General features: G+C 44.2%; 1 protein-coding gene across 1 annotated transcript in view; it reads left to right on the top strand.

Annotated features, from left to right (window-relative positions):
* LMAN1L (lectin, mannose binding 1 like) overlaps positions 1 to 20,767 on the top strand; it is a 31,266-nt gene that overhangs the window by 6,248 nt on the left and 4,251 nt on the right. Inside the window, exons 5-10 of the mRNA XM_053462595.1 lie at positions 1,370 to 1,469; positions 2,119 to 2,242; positions 14,786 to 14,841; positions 15,257 to 15,374; positions 16,349 to 16,533; positions 19,023 to 19,090. Coding sequence (XP_053318570.1) covers positions 1,370 to 1,469; positions 2,119 to 2,242; positions 14,786 to 14,841; positions 15,257 to 15,374; positions 16,349 to 16,533; positions 19,023 to 19,090 — 651 coding nt within the window. The remainder of the gene's footprint in view (positions 1 to 1,369; positions 1,470 to 2,118; positions 2,243 to 14,785; positions 14,842 to 15,256; positions 15,375 to 16,348; positions 16,534 to 19,022; positions 19,091 to 20,767) is intronic.

Here is a 20,767-nt window from a genome sequence, read left to right as displayed (position 1 = left end):
TTACATTTTGCATGAAGAGTACCTTCAGAGTAAATGCAGAGACAACAGCAGAGTTGTGACTGCCTTTGCGTACTCCACCAGATTTATTGTTGTGTTAATCCTTGAGCTTGTGGATCCAAGTTGTGGAATCATTAGAGAGACCCTCTATGGGGGACCCTCTGCGACTGACCTTTTTTGTTTGTTTCAACTACCTAAGGCCAGTACTTACAATAAACCGCTTTGAGCACAAATCCCGTAATGAACCTATTTTCAAAGTTTATTGTAGGCTTGTATTGTTTCATATCTTTATATTGCTATTCGGAGCTACCGGGCTCAGTGAATTCAAGCATGGTACTGTGATAGGATATAACCTTTGCAAAAAGTCAGTTTGTGAAATTTCTTCCCTGCTGGATATTCCACGGTCACTAGAAAGTGGCAGTGTTTAGGAACAGCAGCAACTCAGCCATGAAGTGGAAGACCACGTAAAGTCACAGAGCAGGGTCACCGAGTGCTTAGGTGCATAAAAGTTGTCAATGATTCCATAGCTGAAGAGTTCCAAACTTCTACTGGCTGGGGCTTTATGTAATGGGTTTTCATGGCCGAACAGCTGCATGCAAGCCTCACATCACCAAGTACAATGCCAAATGCCTGATCAAACGGTGTAAAACATGCCACCGCTGGACTCTGCAGCAGTGAGAACATGTTCTCTGGAGTGATAAATCACGCTTCTCTGTTTAGCAGTCTGATGGGCGAGTTTGGCGGATGCCAGTAGAACTTTACCTGGCTGACTGTATTGTGCCAACTGTAAAGTAATGGAATGGGGCTGCTTTTCATGGATAGAGTTGGGCCCCTTACTTCCAGTGAAGGGAAAGCTTAATGTTTCTGCATACCAAGAAATGTTTGACAATATTACACTTCTAGTTTTGTGGGAACAGTTTGGGGAAGGCCCTTTTCTATTCCAGCATGACTGTGCCCCAGTGCATAAAGCAAGGTCCATAAAGACATGATTGGATGGGTTTGGTGTGGAAGAACTTGACTGGGCTACATAGAGCCCTAACCTCAGCTATGTTGAAATGAACTGAAACACAGATTGAGAGCCAGGCCTTCTCATCCATCAATGCCTGACCTCACAAATGCTCTACTGGGTGAATGTGCAATAAATTCCCACAGAAACTCTGCGGAAAGTGTTACAGCTGCAAAAGGGGGAACCAACTACATATTAATGGCTCTGTATTTAGAATGCAATATCCTAAACGTCCCTGTTGGTGTAATAGTCACGTGTCCCAATACTATATAATGATATTTTACCACAGGACATGTTGAAAAACACAAAATGAATACTGGCTATATAACTTCACTTGGAGGTCTTATGGGTATTCTTGTTCAACAGAGACGGCATGAATCAGGCCCTGGGCTCCTGTGTGCTCAGTTTTAGGAACACAATCCGCCCATTTAAAGCAAAAATATCATACTATAAGAGGACATTAAGGGTGAGTAACCTTATCCACTTGAATGACTGTCTAGTTTTTCCTGTCCATCACTTGTTTCCTGTATTCAGTATGTGGCTCTCGGAAAGTTCCTCCCTTCTATGAATGAAATATATGAGTTTCTAATAGGTCTTCCTATCCTACTACCACCTATGCTCTAAACTGGGTGTGCTTGTCTTTGCTCTCTGAATTTGAGTCTTGATTTCATTCCTTAAGGTTGTAAATACTTTATGTCTTATATTCTCCCACCTAAATAATAATCTACAGGAGTCTAGACCGGGGAAGTTTAAAAGTACATAACCAGCTGCTGTGGAACTTCATTCCAAAAGCTGAGACGCAATTAAAACACATTTCCTTCTTCTTTGGAATGCTGGCTGCCCAGAGTTGCAGTTATATAGAACAGCAAGCTTATAGAAGAGCAAGCTTTTCATTAGTACATTGGCTTAGGTGTTCTTCATTGTTAGCTTTTGTTATTCCCCAAGGCTTTTACTTAAACCCCAAAAGAAGAAACTAGATCTTTTTAGTCTATGAATGGTTACTTTGTAGATATAATGTAATGTAAGTTGACCATGGGAAACAGACTAACTTATTAATATGCAATGTTTCTCCAATAGCCTTCCATAGTATAAGATCAATTATTTTTTCCTGTCAGGTTTCTGTGCAAACGGGCCTATCTCCAAGAGGTGATGCGTATGAGTTATGTGCCCAGGTATCAAACATGGTGATCCCATCTACTGGATACTTTGGTATTTCAGCTTCTACTGGAGTCCTGGCTGGTAAATTTTCACTGGCTCTTAGAGCAAATTACAATAATTATTATCATAAGAACTTATGTCCTTAAATCAGTAGTTAAATTGATGTAGTTCAATCAGATGGATTTCTTCAAAGTCTTCTTACCCACAGAGTTATGCATCAAACAGGGACAGCTCAGCCTTTTATGCTGGAGAAACATGCCAGTGTTGATCCTTTATAATGGATAGTCAATTTAGGGAATAGAAACTAGACTTGTGCATTCGTCTTCGGGCGAACATGAAAACGAGCACGAAGAGGCCGTTTTTTTGTTCGTTCCGAAGGAACGTAGAACAGAATACAGTGCCGGCAAACCGTAGGCGAAGACGAAGACTCACAATCACGAAGAATCGAAGATTCTTCGTGATCGTCTTCGTTTTTGCCGCGCAACCGCCAAAATTTCAAACAGGAGTGAGCTGATCCTCGTCTGTCCAATCAGCTCACTCTTGTGACGTAACGCTAAGGGTCTCGTCCAATGCCTGTGCTGCTGTTTTTTGAATTCTGAAGGCGCCTTTATAAGACCAGAGCTTGCCTGAGAGATCCATTCATTTTTCGCTGTGACTGCTTTGGCAACACTGCTGTGCTGCATCCGAGCGTTACAGAGAGAGATTGTTCTGTTCTGTGTGAGACTGGTAAGCCTTAGCCTGCCATTTCTCACTGTGTACTTCATCCTCACTTCAGTGCTACTTAATTAATATATTTAATAATAATAATTTGATTAATTTAATTTTTTTAAAATTAATTTGTCATCAACTTTAGTGTAAGTGCTGTTGAGTTGACAGTGCACCCAGTGCCTCAGTGGCACTGGGGTGCCCTTGCCCTGGGCTGGCACTAGTGCCTATTGCCTGTCCTGCTTAAATAAATTAAATAGAATTTATAAATTACAATTTAATAGAATCTATAATTTAATAGTTCATTATAATATTATATATATATATATATTTGTCAGTCATATATATATATATATACTATAGTATACTAGTGTAGAGTGTACTGTAGACATTCATCTACTAGTGTCTAATTTAAAATCAGTAATATTAATTAATATAATTAATAATTGAATTCATTATAAAATATATATATTTGTCAGTTATAGTTAGTAATAGTATACTAGTGTAGAGTGTACTGTAGACATTCAGAACATCTACTAGTGTCTAATCTAAAATCAGTAATATCAATAATTCTCTAATTCTTTCTTATCTTAATAGTTAATTAAATTAGCTATAAATAAAAGTAATAATATTAATTAATTACTACTAGCGTATAGTTCAGCTAATCTTATTAGTACTGGTGCTGCAGCTCTATAGTTTGTGCTTTGTTTTAGCAACAGTAAGAGACCAAGTCAATTTTTCTTAATTAATCTTTCATTTTATTTCATTTGTTTTGCTCACCTCAGTCCATCAGTGAAGTGAACTTGTTGGGCTAGTGAGTGCAGCCGCATAAGTGCTGTGTTTTTTTTTGATCAGCAAGCAGTGACGTTAACTGTTTTGCAAAGATTTTCTCATTTATTTTACATTTTATTTCAATTTTATTAAAAGTACCCTTAGTGTTTTGCTCACCTCAGTCCATCAGTGAAGTGAACTTGTTGGGCTAGTGAGTGCAGCAAGCAGTGAAGATAACTGTTTTGCTGTGACATTTTATTTTATTTCTAATTCTTTTCAAGAAAAATTGACTGTGACGAGCTGTACTAAGCAAAGCTTCAAGCTACTAGCTGTAGTACTAAAATAATTCTAATCTTCTTTAATCTTAATCTATAATATATTATAAATAATAATATTCTAATTCATAATCTATAATATAAGTAATTCTAATTCTAAATTCTAATTCATAATCTATATTCTTCTATCTATAATACATAATATATAAGTAAATTAGTTCTAATCTATTAATATTATATAACTTAATATTAATTAATAAATCATATACTGAATCTGATTTAACCTCACTTTAGCTTAGTGGGTTTGAGAGCGTCTGCCTAGAGGTAGACTTATAGTAAGGAAATATAGCTTTAGGCTAGCATAGTAGTAGGCTAAGCTCTTAGGCCCGTGTAAATTCAAATTAAAAATAAAATACTGCTAGTTATTAAATAGTTAATCTTGAGTTAATAATTTAAATAACTTTAGGATTTTGGCAGATTGCACACAGCACAGTGCAGTAGTGCATAGTTTTACTTTTTAAGCAGTAGCACTGAAGAGAACTTCCTCTAATTTTTTTGTCTTTAATTCGTTTTTCCTTTTTTTTATTTTTATTTTTTTATTTTTTTTTTTATCGTTTTTTAAACACTACACTACACTACACTACACTACACTACACTACACACACAACACAAAATTTGAAATGGATCCTCCTTTTGGGACTAAGGAGGGACAAGCTCCATCTACCACCACCACCACCAGCACCACCACCAGCACCACCACCAGTTCTAAGATGCAGCCTTTGCGTCAGTCTAGTCGGCCAAGTAGGCCAAGCTCTCGCTTATCATTTGGGGAAGCATTGCTTGAAGGATCATCAAGTAAAGGAAAGGCACCAAAAGCAGGCAGTAGTAGTGCGGCTAGGCCCACAAGCTCTATGGTTTTTTACGGAAAGCCTAAAGCACCAGAAGCACGTTCAAAGTTAAAGGGTAGCACAAGTAGTACCAGCCCAGTGACTAAAAAGAAGTGCCTTTTGCCCCAAGCAGCATCTTCCCCATCCACCAGCAGCATGCAAGGTACCAAGCAGAGCCAAATTAGCAGCAAGACTCAGAGGGGTCCCAAACCAAAGCGATCTCATTCCTTTGTAGGGAAAACCACCACCACCACCCCCACCTCTACCGCCTCTACCACCACTAGTGCTGCGCCTACTGTTCCCACTGGTACCGCCACGCCATGTCCTCCTAGTACCTCTAGCAAGCCACCAAGTCCTTACAAAATTTTTGTAAAGACAGTTAGAGAGAGGGCTACACATAGTGGAACTCCACCTAGCGAGGTAGCAGAGGAGCCTGAGACTGAGAGGCCAAGTGCAGAGTCTATTCTTCCTGCTCGCACTACTACTAGTCACGAGTCTCACGACGATATCAGTCTTAGCTCCAGCCTAGCAGGAATTCCATTCGATCTGGCTAATGAAGAGCTAGACTATGAGCCAGAGGAAGTAGAGGAGATGAGTGGTCAGGAATCAGATTCCTCAGGGAGCAGTGTCCAAATGACTAGTGCACAATTTTCCCCTGAGCCTCCACCTTCTCCGCTACGATCATCACCATCACCACCACCAGCAGCAGCAGCAAAACCTAGCAAATCTAAAGCAATTAGCAGTCCCACTATGGCCAGTACTGTTACCACCAGTCCCACCACCACTAGTTCTGCCTCTGTTCATCCACCCCGAGCAGTAAGAGCAGCACCCAAGGCACACTCCAAGGCTATGCGCGCCCCAATTTGGGAGCACTTTGAAAATGTTGAAGAAGGGCGCTATGGAAAGTGCAAACATTGTGGGAAGCTAATAAGCAGAGGGAAAGTGTCTGGCCATTTTACCAGTGCTAGCATGAAGCATCACCTCAGCACTCAACACAACGCTGTGCTATTGGGGAAAGATGCAGAGGTAAAACTTAGTGCAGGCAGCATAGCTGGTGGCCGTGGAAAAACCCCAACAGCTTCTTCTTCTGAGCCAATAGCAGCAGCAGCAGCAGCAGCAGCAACTAGTGCTGGCAGCCAGAGACCAAGGCAGGTTGGAGCACTGCATGCCCAGCCCACCCTGGAAGAATTTGGGGCATTCCACTCCAAGAGAACGATGCCCAAACAGCAGGCCAATAAAGTAACGCGACTTATTGGTCAGTTCATTGCTGTTGGAGGGGCATCCTTCTCCATGATTGAAGGGGAGCCTTTCAAACAATTGATGGCGGCTGTGGCTCCACAATACACAGTTCCGTCACGTTCCACTTTCAGCAGGAACATTGTCCCCTCGCTGTATCGGTCCTGTGTTGCAGCAGTGAAAGAGGAGCTTTCCAAGGCTGCTGGTCAGTGTGTTCATTTCACTACAGATTTGTGGAGTGCACCTAGCGCCCAGCATGCCTTTCTTTCTTTGACAGCACACTGGTGGCAGCCCGGTGTGTCTAAGGAAGTTGCTGCAGCAGGCTACCGATCATTCCTTCTCCATGCAGAAGTGATGGATGAAAAGCACACTTCCCAAAATATTCTGCATGCGATTAGGAAAATGTTTAGCCTTTGGGTGGGAGCAGAGGCGGGCACCAATGTTGAAGTTGGTTTTGTGGTAACTGACGGAGGTGCCAATATGGTGAAAGCGCTGCGAGATGGTCATATTGTTGGTGTGCGCTGTGCAGCCCACATCATCCATCTTGTAGTGAAGGCAGCAATGTCAGAAGGAACTAATGTGGCAGCAGTAGTTCTGTCCCGCTGCAGAAAGATCGCTGGGCACTTTCACCATAGTGTTAAGGCTAGCCAACTTTTGAGGGAAGAGCAAGAGAGGTCAGGTCTTCCCGTACACTGCCTACGTCAGGATGTCAGTACACGGTGGAACTCCACGTTAGACATGCTAGAGAGGATTTTGGAGCAGCAGAGGGCAATCCATAATCTTGCCTCAGAGCACAATATAGGGATTACCTCTCCATTGAATAGGGAGGATTGGACAGTGATCGCCCAGCTAGTGGCAGTCCTTAAACCATTCAGGGATGCCACAGAAAATTTAAGCTCAAACACTGCCAGTCTGGCCCAGGTAATCCCAGTGTTCTCCCATCTAGGCAGCAAGATGGATGTGTTCCTTGGAAACCGTGAGGCTGTTCAAGGTGGCACTCTACATCCTGACGTAGCAGCCATAGTCAGGAAGCTGAAGGATCTGCTAAAAGTACACCTTCGCAAGCGAATGGAAAAGAGTGCCGAAATGATGCTAGCGTGCCTTTGTGATCCAAGAATTAAGGGAAAGCTAGCTTTGAAATTCAATGTTCTCAGTAGCTACCGGGAGCAATTGGTCAACAAGGTGCGTGACTGGCAGCGTAAAATGGGAATGCTGTCCGAGGAGGGTGAGGTGCAGGAGGAGGAAGAGATGATGTGGTCTGCTACCCCTAGCAGCAGCATCAGCAGCAGTGCCACAAGCAGCACAACACAGCTGAGTGGAGCAGCTGCGTTTTGGGAAGAGGCACTTGGCAGTATAGTTGGACCATCTGACAGAGCTAGCAGCAGAAAGGAGAGTAGTGCTGCTGAAATGGTCAAACTTTACCTCTGTGAAGTTCCTTCTGCTCCTAATGTTGATCCTCTTAGCTACTGGGATGAAAAGAAGAGTGTGTGGCCTGCACTCTCATGGGTTGCGCAGCAGCTTCTATCATGTCCGCCAACCACTGTTCAAAGTGAGCGCGTGTTTTCTATGACTGGAAACATACTGAGTCCACAGCGCTCACGCATGGCACCTCATCTGATGGAGCAGATTGCCTTTCTTAAATTCAATCTGCCCAAATTGGGTTACCCAGCTCTTAGCTTGGAAAGTTAAATTTTTTCTCTCTAATGTTTAAGGTAGTTTCTCCCCCTGGTTGCACTTGCTGCGGTGTGGCAATGCCTGCTACCTCCGCTGGTGTAGCCAATTTACGCTAGGGCCTAGTGTCTGAGCTCTGTAAGTCCGCTCCCAAACGCCTAGGACTGACAGTCTTTGGATGCTTTGCCCTGGGGTGAAACAGGTGAGTGGGTCGTCAATTGCCCACTCATTCACCTTTTTCCGTTTCCAACGCTGCTGCTGGTGGTGGTGCCAGTGTCTCTCTTCAATGCCAGTTCGCTTCCTGGCTAGTGTCATGCCTCGAATGTCCCTGATGGTGAGGGTAGTTTCTCCCCCCTGGTTGCACTTGCTGCGGTGTGGCAACGCCTGCTACCTCCGCCGGTGTAGCCAGCTTACGCTAGGGCCTTGTGTCTGAGTTCTGGAAGTCCGCTCCCAAACGCCAAGGACTGACAGTTTTTGGATGCTTTGCCCTGGGGTGAAACAGGTGAGCGGGTCGTCAATTGCCCACTCATTCGCCTTTTCCAATGCTGCTGCTGCTGCTGCTGGTGGTGGTGCCAGTGTCTCTCTTCAATGCCAGTTCGCTTCCTGGCTAGTGTCATGCCTCGAATGTCCCTGATGGTGAGGGTAGTTTCTCCCCCCTGGTTGCACTTGCTGCGGTGTGGCAACGCCTGCTACCTCCGCCGGTGTAGCCAGCTTACGCTAGGGCCTTGTGTCTGAGTTCTGGAAGTCCGCTCCCAAACGCCAAGGACTGACAGTTTTTGGATGCTTTGCCCTGGGGTGAAACAGGTGAGCGGGTCGTCAATTGCCCACTCATTCGCCTTTCCCAATTCTGCTGCTGCTGGTGGTGGTGCCAGTGTCTCTCTTCAATGCCAGTTCGCTTCCTGGCTAGTGTCATGCCTCGAATGTCCCTGATGGTGAGGGTAGTTTCTCCCCCCTGGTTGCACTTGCTGCGGTGTGGCAACGCCTGCTACCTCCGCCGGTGTAGCCAGCTTACGCTAGGGCCTTGTGTCTGAGTTCTGGAAGTCCGCTCCCAAACGCCAAGGACTGACAGTCTTTGGATGCTTTGCCCTGGGGTGAAACAGGTGAGCGGGTCGTCAATTGCCCACTCATTCGCCTTTTCCAATGCTGCTGCTGGTGGTGGTGCCAGTGTCTCTTCTCTGCCAGTTCGCTTCCTGGCTAGTGTCATGCCTCAAATGTCCCTTATGGTAAGGGCAGTTTCTCCCCCCTGGTTGCACTTGCTGCGGTGTGGCAACGCCTGCTACCTCCGCCAATGTAGCCAGCTTACGCTAGGGCCTTGTGTCTGAGTTCTGGAAGTCCGCTCCCAAACGCCAAGGACTGACAGTCTTTGGATGCTTTGCCCTGGGGTGAAACAGGTGAGCGGGTCGTCAATTGCCCACTCATTTGCCTTTTCCAATGCTGCTGCTGCTGCTGCTGCTGCTGCTGCTGGTGCCAGCATCTCTTCTCTGCCAGTTCGCTTCCTGGCTAGTGTCATGCCTTAATTGTCCCTTATGGTAAGGGCAGTTTCTCCCCCCTGGTTGCACTTGCTGCGGTGTGGCAACGCCTGCTACCTCCGCCAATGTAGCCAGCTTACGCTAGGGCCTTGTGTCTGAGCTCTGGAAGTCCGCTCCCAAACGCCAAGGACTGACAGTGTTTGGATGCTTTGCCCTGGGGTGAAACAGGTGAGCGGGTCGTCAATTGCCCACTCATTCGCCTTTTCCAATGCTGCTGCTGGTGGTGGTGCCAGTGTCTCTTCTCTGCCAGTTCGCTTCCTGGCTAGTGTCATGCCTCAAATGTCCCTTATGGTAAGGGCAGTTTCTCCCCCCTGGTTGCACTTGCTGCGGTGTGGCAACGCCTGCTACCTCCGCCAATGTAGCCAGCTTACGCTAGGGCCTTGTGTCTGAGCTCTGGAAGTCCGCTCCCAAACGCCAAGGACTGACAGTGTTTGGATGCTTTGCCCTGGGGTGAAACAGGTGAGCGGGTCGTCAATTGCCCACTCATTCGCCTTTTCCAATGCTGCTGCTGGTGGTGGTGCCAGTGTCTCTTCTCTGCCAGTTCGCTTCCTGGCTAGTGTCATGCCTCAAATGTCCCTTATGGTAAGGGCAGTTTCTCCCCCCTGGTTGCACTTGCTGCGGTGTGGCAACGCCTGCTACCTCCGCCAATGTAGCCAGCTTACGCTAGGGCCTTGTGTCTGAGCTCTGGAAGTCCGCTCCCAAACGCCAAGGACTGACAGTGTTTGGATGCTTTGCCCTGGGGTGAAACAGGTGAGCGGGTCGTCAATTGCCCACTCATTCGCCTTTCCCAATTCTGCTGGTGGTGGTGCCAGTGTCTCTCTTCAATGCCAGTTCGCTTCCTGGCTAGTGTCATGCCTCGAATGTCCCTGATGGTGAGGGCAGTTTCTCCCCCCTGGTTGCACTTGCTGCGGTGTGGCAACGCCTGCTACCTCCGCCAATGTAGCCAGCTTACGCTAGGGCCTTGTGTCTGAGCTCTGGAAGTCCGCTCCCAAACGCCAAGGACTGACAGTGTTTGGATGCTTTGCCCTGGGGTGAAACAGGTGAGTGGGTCGCCAATTGCCCACTCATTCGCCTTTTCAATGCTGCTGCTGGTGGTGGTGCCAGCATCTCTTCTCTGCCAGTTCGCTTCCTGGCTAGAGTCATGCCCAAAATGTCCCTAGTGGTAAGGGCAGTTTCTCCCCTCTGGCTGCGTCTGTCTGCGGTGTGGCAACGCCTGCTACCTCCGCCGGAGTGGCCAGCTTACGCTAGGGCCTAGTGTCTGAGCTCTGGAAGTCTGCTGCCAAACGTCTAAGACTGACAGTGTTTGGGTGCTTTGCCCTGGGGTGAAACAGGTGAGTGGGTCGCCAATTGCCCACTCATTCGCCTTTCCCAATTCTGCTGCTGCTGCTGCTGCTGGTGGTGCCAGTGTCTCTTCGATGCCAGTTCGCTTCCTGGCTAGTGTCATGAATCAAATGTCCCTAATGGTAAGGGCAGTTTCTCCCCCCTGGCTGCCTCTGTCTGCGGTGTGGCAACGCCTGCTACCTCCGCCGGAGTGGCCAGCTTACGCTAGGGCCTAGTGTCTGAGCTCTGGAAGTCTGCTGCCAAACGTCTAAGACTGACAGTGTTTGGGTGCTTTGCCCTGGGGTGAAACAGGTGAGTGGGTCGCCAATTGCCCACTCATTCGCCTTTCCAATTTTTCAATGCTGCTGGTGGTGGTGGTGGTGGTGCCAGCATCTCTTCTCTGCCAGTTCGCTTCCTGGCTAGAGTCATGCCCAAAATGTCCCTAATTGTAAGGGCAGTTTCTCCCCCCTGGCTGCCTCTGTCTGCGGTGTGGCAACGCCTGCTACCTCCGCCGGAGTGGCCAGCTTACACTAGGGCCTTGTGTCTGAGCTCTGGAAGTCTGCTGCCAAACGTCTAAGACTGACAGTGTTTGGGTGCTTTGCCCTGGGGTGAAACAGGTGAGTGGGTCGCCAATTGCCCACTCATTCGCCTTTCCCAATTCTGCTGCTGCTGCTGGTGGTGGTGCCAGTGTCTCTTCTCTGCCAGTTCGCTTCCTGGCTAGTGTCATGAATCAAATGTCCCTAATGGTAAGGGCAGTTTCTCCCCCCTGGCTGCCTCTGTCTGCGGTGTGGCAACGCCTGCTACCTCCGCCGGAGTGGCCAGCTTACGCTAGGGCCTTGTGTCTGAGCTCTGGAAGTCTGCTGCCAAACGTTTAAGACTGACAGTGTTTGGGTGCTTTGCCCTGGGGTGAAACAGGTGAGTGGGTCGCCAATTGCCCACTCATTCGCCTTTCCCAATTCTGCTGCTGCTGCTGCTGCTGGTGGTGCCAGTGTCTCTTCGATGCCAGTTCGCTTCCTGGCTAGTGTCATGAATCAAATGTCCCTAATGGTAAGGGCAGTTTCTCCCCCCTGGCTGCCTCTGTCTGCGGTGTGGCAACGCCTGCTACCTCCGCCGGAGTGGCCAGCTTACGCTAGGGCCTTGTGTCTGAGCTCTGGAAGTCTGCTGCCAAACGTCTAAGACTGACAGTGTTTGGGTGCTTTGCCCTGGGGTGAAACAGGTGAGTGGGTCGCCAATTGCCCACTCATTCGCCTTTCCCAATTCTGCTGCTGCTGCTGGTGGTGGTGCCAGTGTCTCTTCTCTGCCAGTTCGCTTCCTGGCTAGTGTCATGAATCAAATGTCCCTAATGGTAAGGGCAGTTTCTCCCTCCTGGCTGCCTCTGTCTGCGGTGTGGCAACGCCTGCTACCTCCGCCGGAGTGGCCAGCTTACGCTAGGGCCTTGTGTCTGAGCTCTGGAAGTCTGCTGCCAAACGTTTAAGACTGACAGTGTTTGGGTGCTTTGCCCTGGGGTGAAACAGGTGAGTGGGTCGCCAATTGCCCACTCATTCGCCTTTCCCAATTCTGCTGCTGCTGCTGCTGCTGGTGGTGCCAGTGTCTCTTCGATGCCAGTTCGCTTCCTGGCTAGTGTCATGAATCAAATGTCCCTAATGGTAAGGGCAGTTTCTCCCCCCTGGCTGCCTCTGTCTGCGGTGTGGCAACGCCTGCTACCTCCGCCGGAGTGGCCAGCTTACGCTAGGGCCTTGTGTCTGAGCTCTGGAAGTCTGCTGCCAAACGTTTAAGACTGACAGTGTTTGGGTGCTTTGCCCTGGGGTGAAACAGGTGAGTGGGTCGCCAATTGCCCACTCATTCGCCTTTCCCAATTCTGCTGCTGCTGCTGCTGCTGCTGGTGGTGCCAGTGTCTCTTCGATGCCAGTTCGCTTCCTGGCTAGTGTCATGAATCAAATGTCCCTAATGGTAAGGGCAGTTTCTCCCCCCTGGCTGCCTCTGTCTGCGGTGTGGCAACGCCTGCTACCTCCGCCGGAGTGGCCAGCTTACGCTAGGGCCTTGTGTCTGAGCTCTGGAAGTCTGCTGCCAAACGTCTAAGACTGACAGTGTTTGGGTGCTTTGCCCTGGGGTGAAACAGGTGAGTGGGTCGCCAATTGCCCACTCATTCGCCTTTTCAATGCTGCTGCTGGTGGTGGTGCCAGCATCTCTTCTCTGCCAGTTCGCTTCCTGGCTAGAGTCATGCCCAAAATGTCCCTAATGGTAAGGGCAGTTTCTCCCCCCTGGCTGCCTCTGTTTGCGGTGTGGCAACGCCTGCTACCTCCGCCGGAGTGGCCAGCTTACGCTAGGGCCTAGTGTCTGAGCTCTGGAAGTCTGCTGCCAAACGTCTAAGACTGACAGTGTTTGGGTGCTTTGCCCTGGGGTGAAACAGGTGAGCGGGTCGCCAATTGCCCACTCATTTGCCTTTCCCATTTCCTTTTCCATTTCATTATTTTCCTTCTGATACACAACCAACCAAACATAACACACACAATAACACATATAACACATATAACACACAGTGACATCACACATAACACACATACACACACACTTACAATGCACAAAACACAAGGACGTTTTCCTTGTTATTTTCCCTGGCCTTCACTCACTAATAGCATTACATTAACACTATAACTCACACTTCACCCTATAACATTTTTCCATCCACATACCTGCCAACAGACCCAACTTTTTCAGGGACAGTCCTGCTTTTTTCCAGTCCTGTCCCATCTAATTTAGCTAAACTAGGTATGCAAAATGCAAATACACATAGGTAGTTATAGCTTGGTAGGTAACGCTACTATAAACATTTAATAAATATAATCAAGTACTAAATAATAAATCTAACTTTAAAATACATTTAAATAAACCCCTATTTTTTTTTTTAAAAAAAACATTAAAATTAAATTATTATTATTTAGACATAATCCATCTTTAACCAAACCAGTGCACTGCTACTAATCTTAAACATAACCGTACATTAACCCTAAGCTATTTTTTAGTTCTTGTCCAACATTTTTCCATCAGCATACCTGCCAACACACCCAAGATTTTGGTGGACAGTCCTGCTATTTTCCAGTCCTGTCCAATAAGTAAGTTGGGTTGTTGCAAAGTATGCCATTGTAAATAGGTAGCAAATGTTAGGCATGTAAAGTGGTCCAAAATCAATTTAAAAATGTAAAATATTCCCTATTCTTTTATTAAACATCTATGGACAGTACACCTCGGTATGTGTGTGCAACTCTATTGGTCGTTTCGGCAGGGGGCTCGCCTGCCATCAACGAATGAAGTGCATTCTGCAGTTCTGCAATTCACTCGTTGATGCCAGACCAGCCCCCTGCCGAAACGACCAATAGAGCTGCACACACGTACCTTCACGGCAGCTGCTGCTGCTGTGATGTGTTATTAACCCCGTATTAACCCCTGCTAGGCAACCAGGAGGAAAACGAAGATTAAACGAGCACGAAGAATGTCCGCGAATATTCGCCCGAAGAGAAGACAGGAACGGGCGAATATTCGCGGAATACGAAGATTTTTTTTCCCCCGAAGACGAGCACGAAGACGAACACGAAGAGCCCCCTGGTGCCCAAGTCTAATAGAAACCATAACTCTCCTCTACATAGTGAACAGGCACCACCAGTGCATACAAAATAGAGAAATCGTATCACAGTAACAGTTTTTGTCTTTTTTTTTAAACTTTTAAATCCATCTGATATTCAGAATTTTAGGAATTATTTGTTTTATCGGAACGGAAACTGACATCACATCCCAGCACGCTGTATATTAAAAGAACAAGGCACCTTTTAATGAAGTCTATGGAGGCTGTTCTGAGCCGGCACAGCTTCCATAGCATAAATAGGCCGGTTTGGGGGGTCAATAATCTCCCTAATCGGCTCGTTGTGCTGCGGGATAGCAGGGTGTTTAATCGCCTAAGAGGGAGATCTGTCCTCTGGGTTTGTACCAGGAACGTGCCGCCCTCAGGCCTAGACCGGGATATGTTTTACAACAGGGCATAACAAGTAGTGCATACCATAACAATTTGACTTACACAAACAAGAGGTAATGATAAAATACATATTAGAGTGTCAAAGCCTTTCCGGTTTAATGACATATAGTGTTTTTTCCCAGCAACTGGGTGAAATGAGTTTCCACCAAGGTAAGCACACACACATACTGTGATAATTATTTTTGTTCTTGTGTCTATTGCAGATGATCATGATGTGCTTTCGTTCATGACATACAGTCTGAGCAAAACCTGGGATGAGGTGCGTCATCATTATATATTATTTTGTGTTGAACTGGCTTACAATAAATTTAATATTTCAACCAATATATATGCACTTAATTAAAGGGAAAGAAGAGATCAAGCTCCATTGGGGTTATATTGCAATGGCAGCTGGCAAGTCACTCTAAATCAGCTTTTTAAGATTTTTTTCTTAATTCACCCTTGAGCTGTAGTCTTGAGTGGTTCTTACTGGGAAGTGACACAAAACCTTAGTGTTTTCCTTGTTACGTTATACTTAATTATGTTACACATGATGTAGTTGCTCAATTCTAAGTGTTGGTTGAGTTACAGTTACATGATATTATTCCTCAAATATTTTTGTTAAAATGTTGTTGATGTATTTGCTTTTTTAATGCTGACAGAGCTGAACGTTTTACACCTTTCTTTATCACCAGTCTCCAGCAGCAAAGATCCCTGAAGATGAGAAGGAAAAGTTCCTTAAGGAGTTTGAAGAGTTCCAGAAAGAATTAGAGAAGAATAAGAAAGACTTTCAGATGGAGCACCCTAAACAAAGTCAGGACCCTAGGGTGACATGTGATAGACCCCTTTGTTGTTTGCATCTATAAAAAAAAGCAAATATATCTATGAAGGTAGTTGGGCTATGTACTAAATGATACAACCCAACACTCCCCAAATAGCCACAGACACCACATATGGATTGAAAACAGTAGCCTGCGCCCCCATTCCAGTAGGTTGTGTGACCCGCACAGCCGCCTCCTGGGTACCAGGCCGGCCCTGTTCCAGCGCTACCGTGCTAGGGGTCAGCAACAGGGGACGGACTAGCTGAAACCACTTCAGGCTCCTTCTTAGGTAGCGAGTACCTGGGGCCGCCTCAGAATCTTTTGGTCTTTCATCCCCATGTACCTCGAGTTACTATGTTATGGAGCACTGTTCTGCTTTTGTGTGGACTGGATAAACACATTATTTCTGTCACATACCTAGTATTATATTTTTTCCAAAACTAATTAATAATTGTAATTAATGAATTGTAATTGTTGAATAGGATTCTAATTGATAATTGTACTAATGAAAACATAAGCATAAACTTACGCTTAGAGTTCTCCTGCATTCTACTTCTTTCACTCATCTCAATGAACTTCAGACTTGCACCAGTTGAAGTTTTGTTGAAGTTGAGGTCACCTAATAAACTCAGAGTCCTGCTATAGTAGAATCCTATTTAGTTAATTATTTAAATTGCTTTTTACTTTCCAAGATAATTTGATTGTGAGTTTTTGGTTTCTTCTTTTTTTTTGCTTTTATTAGCATTTCTACTCGCTGCCTAATGTTGGATCTATATAACTAATATTCTATTATTATATCAACTGTATATACAAAAGTAATTTGATTCTATTAGCACAGTCCCTCTGCTTCCTCACTACTTTTTCTTTCATTATTAATGAAGCTTTGAGGTGATGGATTTGAATGAATGAAAATGACTGTTTTAGTAAATAACATGTGGCTTTCATCCCTGTTAACCTTTCTTGCAGATGAGGAGCTGTTTGAGTCAGACAGTCAGCGAGAATTGGACATGGTACTGAATGGGCAGGCCCGGCTGCTAGAAGAGCTGACAGTGCTGAATAAGAGATTAACCATGACAGTGGAAGAGCAGAGAAGGCATAGGGATATTCTAAGCCGATCTGCAGCTAACGAGACCACTACTGTAAAGGAACATGTGAGTAATGGCTTACGCAGTGAGGGGCGGCTGTTGGAGACAATTCATAACATTAGTGCCTTGTTGGTCACAAATCAGCAAAAAAGGGGTGCTGCCCATGTACAGTTACCAGCAGTTTTGGGAAATCCAGACACTGGTGTGAACATCTGTCCCAGTGCTACATTAAGACCTTCTGGGTCCTAGCCTTAGGTTGATGGTCCAGGGGGAAGTAGTTGCTCTGGAAATGTCAATCAGTTGGTCGAATAGGCCTCTCAGCGTGCCACTGCTCAAAGAGCTGCTTACAAAGGTGATCTATGATCCCCCCCAACCAGCCCATTTACTACAACAACTAAATTACAAGCTCGCAAGAGCAGGGCCATCTTCTCCTTTGGTACCAGTTTCTCATTGAGTATGAATTTTAATTATCCTACTGTTTGTAACAACACTACTGAATCTGTTGGCCCTATATATATTTTTTTTATTTTTTTTATTTCAAATGTTTATTTAAGATTTTTTTAAGCAAAATAAGGGATAACAGAAGAGAAATAAGGAAGGGGGACATGCCATAATTCGTAAATACAAATATTTTTCAGCAGCAGTACCAATACTTATTATCAAACAAGCAGTTATGTCTAATAATCTAGCAAAGAAAACAAAAAAGAAAAAGAAAAAAAAAAGAGAAAGAGAAAGAAGCCGGGGGTGTAATAATTATTGTAGGTACGCTCTATATATATATATTGTAATGTGATTTACACTATGGAAGACTGTGCTAAACCAACACATCCTCCATAGTAAGCATTGTACGCCGTACTTGGCTCTGCACTTCTTTAACACATCATATTCCGGCACTGAGGATGGCATTTGGGGTTTCTGCCCTGGGTTGAGCCTAGGGCAGTGCCCAAGGGAAAAACATCACTGCTATAGGCAATCTCACTGATATAACTACTGTTCCGATTAATTGATTTGTATGAATAACTGTACAAATGGCAACTAATTTAAAATATATATATATTCATAGTAACCTGTAGCACTGCGTTGATTTGAAATTGTGGTTATGACCACATTTGTCTAAAAGTAACCCTTAAAGCAAGTTCTACCAATATTTGAATATTAATTATGAGATCCTTTTTAATAAGAACAAATGTTGATATGTCTGTTTCTAAATTTGTGAGCATGTAGGGATTGCAGGTGACTACTATTTCCAACTTACACAAAATGCTACCCCCTTCCCTCTTTCACTTCATTCATTACTTAGTGCACCACGGTCTTAAACCGCTTAGGATTTTAAGGATTAAAAGCTTAACATTTTTGTTTCCTGTTTTTATTCTCCAGCAGAAGATAAAGTATTTTACAAAATGCAATCATTTTTCTGAAACTGTTTAAATATAAATGTTTCTTATTTAGTTATTCTTATCATTAATTATATATATATATACACACACACACATATCACAAACCAGTCAGCACACACATAGTAATTACATAATACAATTCCAATAAATGCTATTAAAACATAATAATCTAACACCTGGGAAAAGGAAGCAATTTGTTTAAACAAATCACTGTTAATAGAAAGGAGCTACTTTAAACACATTTTGGCTTTCCAAGTAACATGTAACAGTAAATGGTCCTCTTTAATGGTTTAATCCACAAAACCTCAAATTGACCTAATCCAGACATTATCAGTGGATTAAGTGTTTGAGCACATGGAGACCTTAACATACTGAGTGCCTCCTACTCTGTTTAGCTCTATCCTCACTCATACTCATATAACCTCAGCCTGGATGCAGTTAGCATTGACTTGTTGAAACTTGGTTACTAGTGAATTTGCACCCATGACATTACACTTGAGCTGGCCTCAGTGATGTAGACAAATGTTAAGGTTAATGTATATTAGCCTGTAGTTGGGGGAGGGACTATGGTTATTTAACCAACGCCCCCCCCCCCCACAGCTACGTTTCAGCGCTGACACCACCAAAAAAACATTCACAGTAATCTTTCCTAGAGGGCCTGAAAACTCCCACCTCCCTGAAAACTCTGATGTGGCTGATTACAGGTACTGCAATCAGAAATGGAGGGCAATGGAGCCTTGCTTACTGATCTCTGTGACGAGCACCAGAGGGATCAAAGTGAAAATAGGAAGAAACAGTGTTCATCCCTCTTCAAAAAATATAAAGAAACCTAAAAATTTAAAAATAGTTAAAAAATAAAATAATAAAGACTCCAGTGATGTCGCCATGACATAAGGGGTGCCATCGAGTTCCAGGAGTGATTCCTGTCTTTAAAGACATCATAGGGATCTCCAGTCAAAAAAAAAATGTAAAAAAAGAGAATAAAAAAGTAATAATAAAAATGAAAAAATTGAAAACTATAAAACGTTAAAATAAGTCCCCAAGCACCTTGTATCCCTAGCTCTGTGTCACAAAAGGGTAAATATCTGAAGCAAAACAATAAAGAAAAACTTAAATAAACAGGCAGCCAATCGATACTTACCACGTTGTGTTCTGCAGGTTCACAGTACCCTGGAAGTTGTAATGAACGGGATTCCAGATCTTCTTGCCATGACACAGGAGCTTAAGTAAGAAAGACCAGGGTAACCTCTGTATTGGGTCACACGTCATTCTCTTTTACGTGAAAATAATGTAACCAATTGAAGAGGGGCTAATTCACAACCTTTAAACTTTATGAAATACTGTTGGGAAGGTGTTTCACTTGGGAGAAGAATCATGAAACTATGCATTATTCTGGGCCTATGAGGACCTCACTGACTTTAAATGCTCTATATTATCTGAATAGCTAATAAACCTCCGGGTGTCCCACTAAACTGACAGAAAGAATGTATCGTTTAGAAACACAGCAGTTTCAGAAAAACACACGTTCTCCAATGGGAAATTCCCAGCAAGAGAGACAGTTGTCCTTGTATTGTTAACCGAGAAGGTCTGGAATTGTTTACGTTGGGAATCCAGTTCTTAATTGTATAACATGTCAGAGAATACACAGTCAAGATGCAAGGCCTCCTTACTGAGCATTACAGCTTCTGATGGAGTCTGGTTTATGTGCACTAAATGGAACCAATAATTCCAGTCTCCAGTGTTCCACTGCTGTCCGATCTGCTATAAAGTTCCCATTTCTTTACTGAAAATAGTGCTGCTCTATAATGTGAGGCCAGCTACTTCATCACTCGCATTACGTTGGTAGTACAGTCTCCCAAATCTTTTTATCGAGGCGTGTTTAACCGAAAGACTCTGGTGCTGTTTAGCTGTGAGCAACCATGTCTCAAACATCTCTTACCGTCTCACTTCCTCATTAGCAGCACTGCAAGTCAGGACCTCAGGGGAAAAAACATCTCCAATGACCTTAACTGTTAACCTTGAAGAAAAAAATACATTTATCTTTTAATATTTACAATGAATTTGTAACCACAGATTATATTACAATATATATATACCTTTTTGGGCTCTCCTCAATATAATTACAATACAATATAACAAGATACAATGAAAGTAAATAGTAAAGCATAAACATTTTAATTAAAAAAGGAGCCTATGTAACGGTATGCCCTTACACTGAAGGAAGATAAGAGAACTGAAGAAAAGCAATGTTTACACATTTTTACTGATAAACCATGACAATCATGTATGTGTTCATATGATTTTTTAAAAAATATTTTAAGTAGGGATTCCATCCCAGCTGCTGCTGTGGCCGTTGTCGCCACTTGTCTAGCCTTCCTAATGCAATTACGTAAAGGCTACCGGATACATGCTGGGAATTAGTATGTCCTAAACTAAGATGACTAGATTAATTTAACGGAAACCAGGGATATTTTTAAGCAATTATATAAGTAAATGAAACATAGCTGTCAACATTCCATCCTGGTATGTTAGAACAGAATTGTGATATGTGAATGCTGGCGAAATGTTATCTAACCTGGACACTTGTCTCAAGTATATTATTTAAGGGTGTTATTCTGTAAAATAAATTGGCTGGTGGAATTTTTATAATTTATATTATTATATATGATATTATTCTATTATAATTTCATTGCCTATGGTAAGGCAGTGGTATATTTACAGAGGGGCTGAATGGTTCTTGTCTAACGTCAAATGAATTGTTGTATTAACTTGGTAGGATTAGGAACCTGTTTATGCCTGGGCCCTGCTAGAATCCATGCAAAATGTATTGAAATAGACATGAGCAAACTAAAAAAACTGCTAGCCACCAGAGATAATTGCCCCTGAGATCAACTTCTATGCTG

Source organism: Spea bombifrons, chromosome 4, assembly GCF_027358695.1.
Source record: "Spea bombifrons isolate aSpeBom1 chromosome 4, aSpeBom1.2.pri, whole genome shotgun sequence".
Taxonomy (NCBI): Eukaryota; Metazoa; Chordata; class Amphibia; order Anura; family Pelobatidae; genus Spea; species Spea bombifrons.
This window is presented reverse-complemented; position numbering and strand designations above follow the sequence as displayed.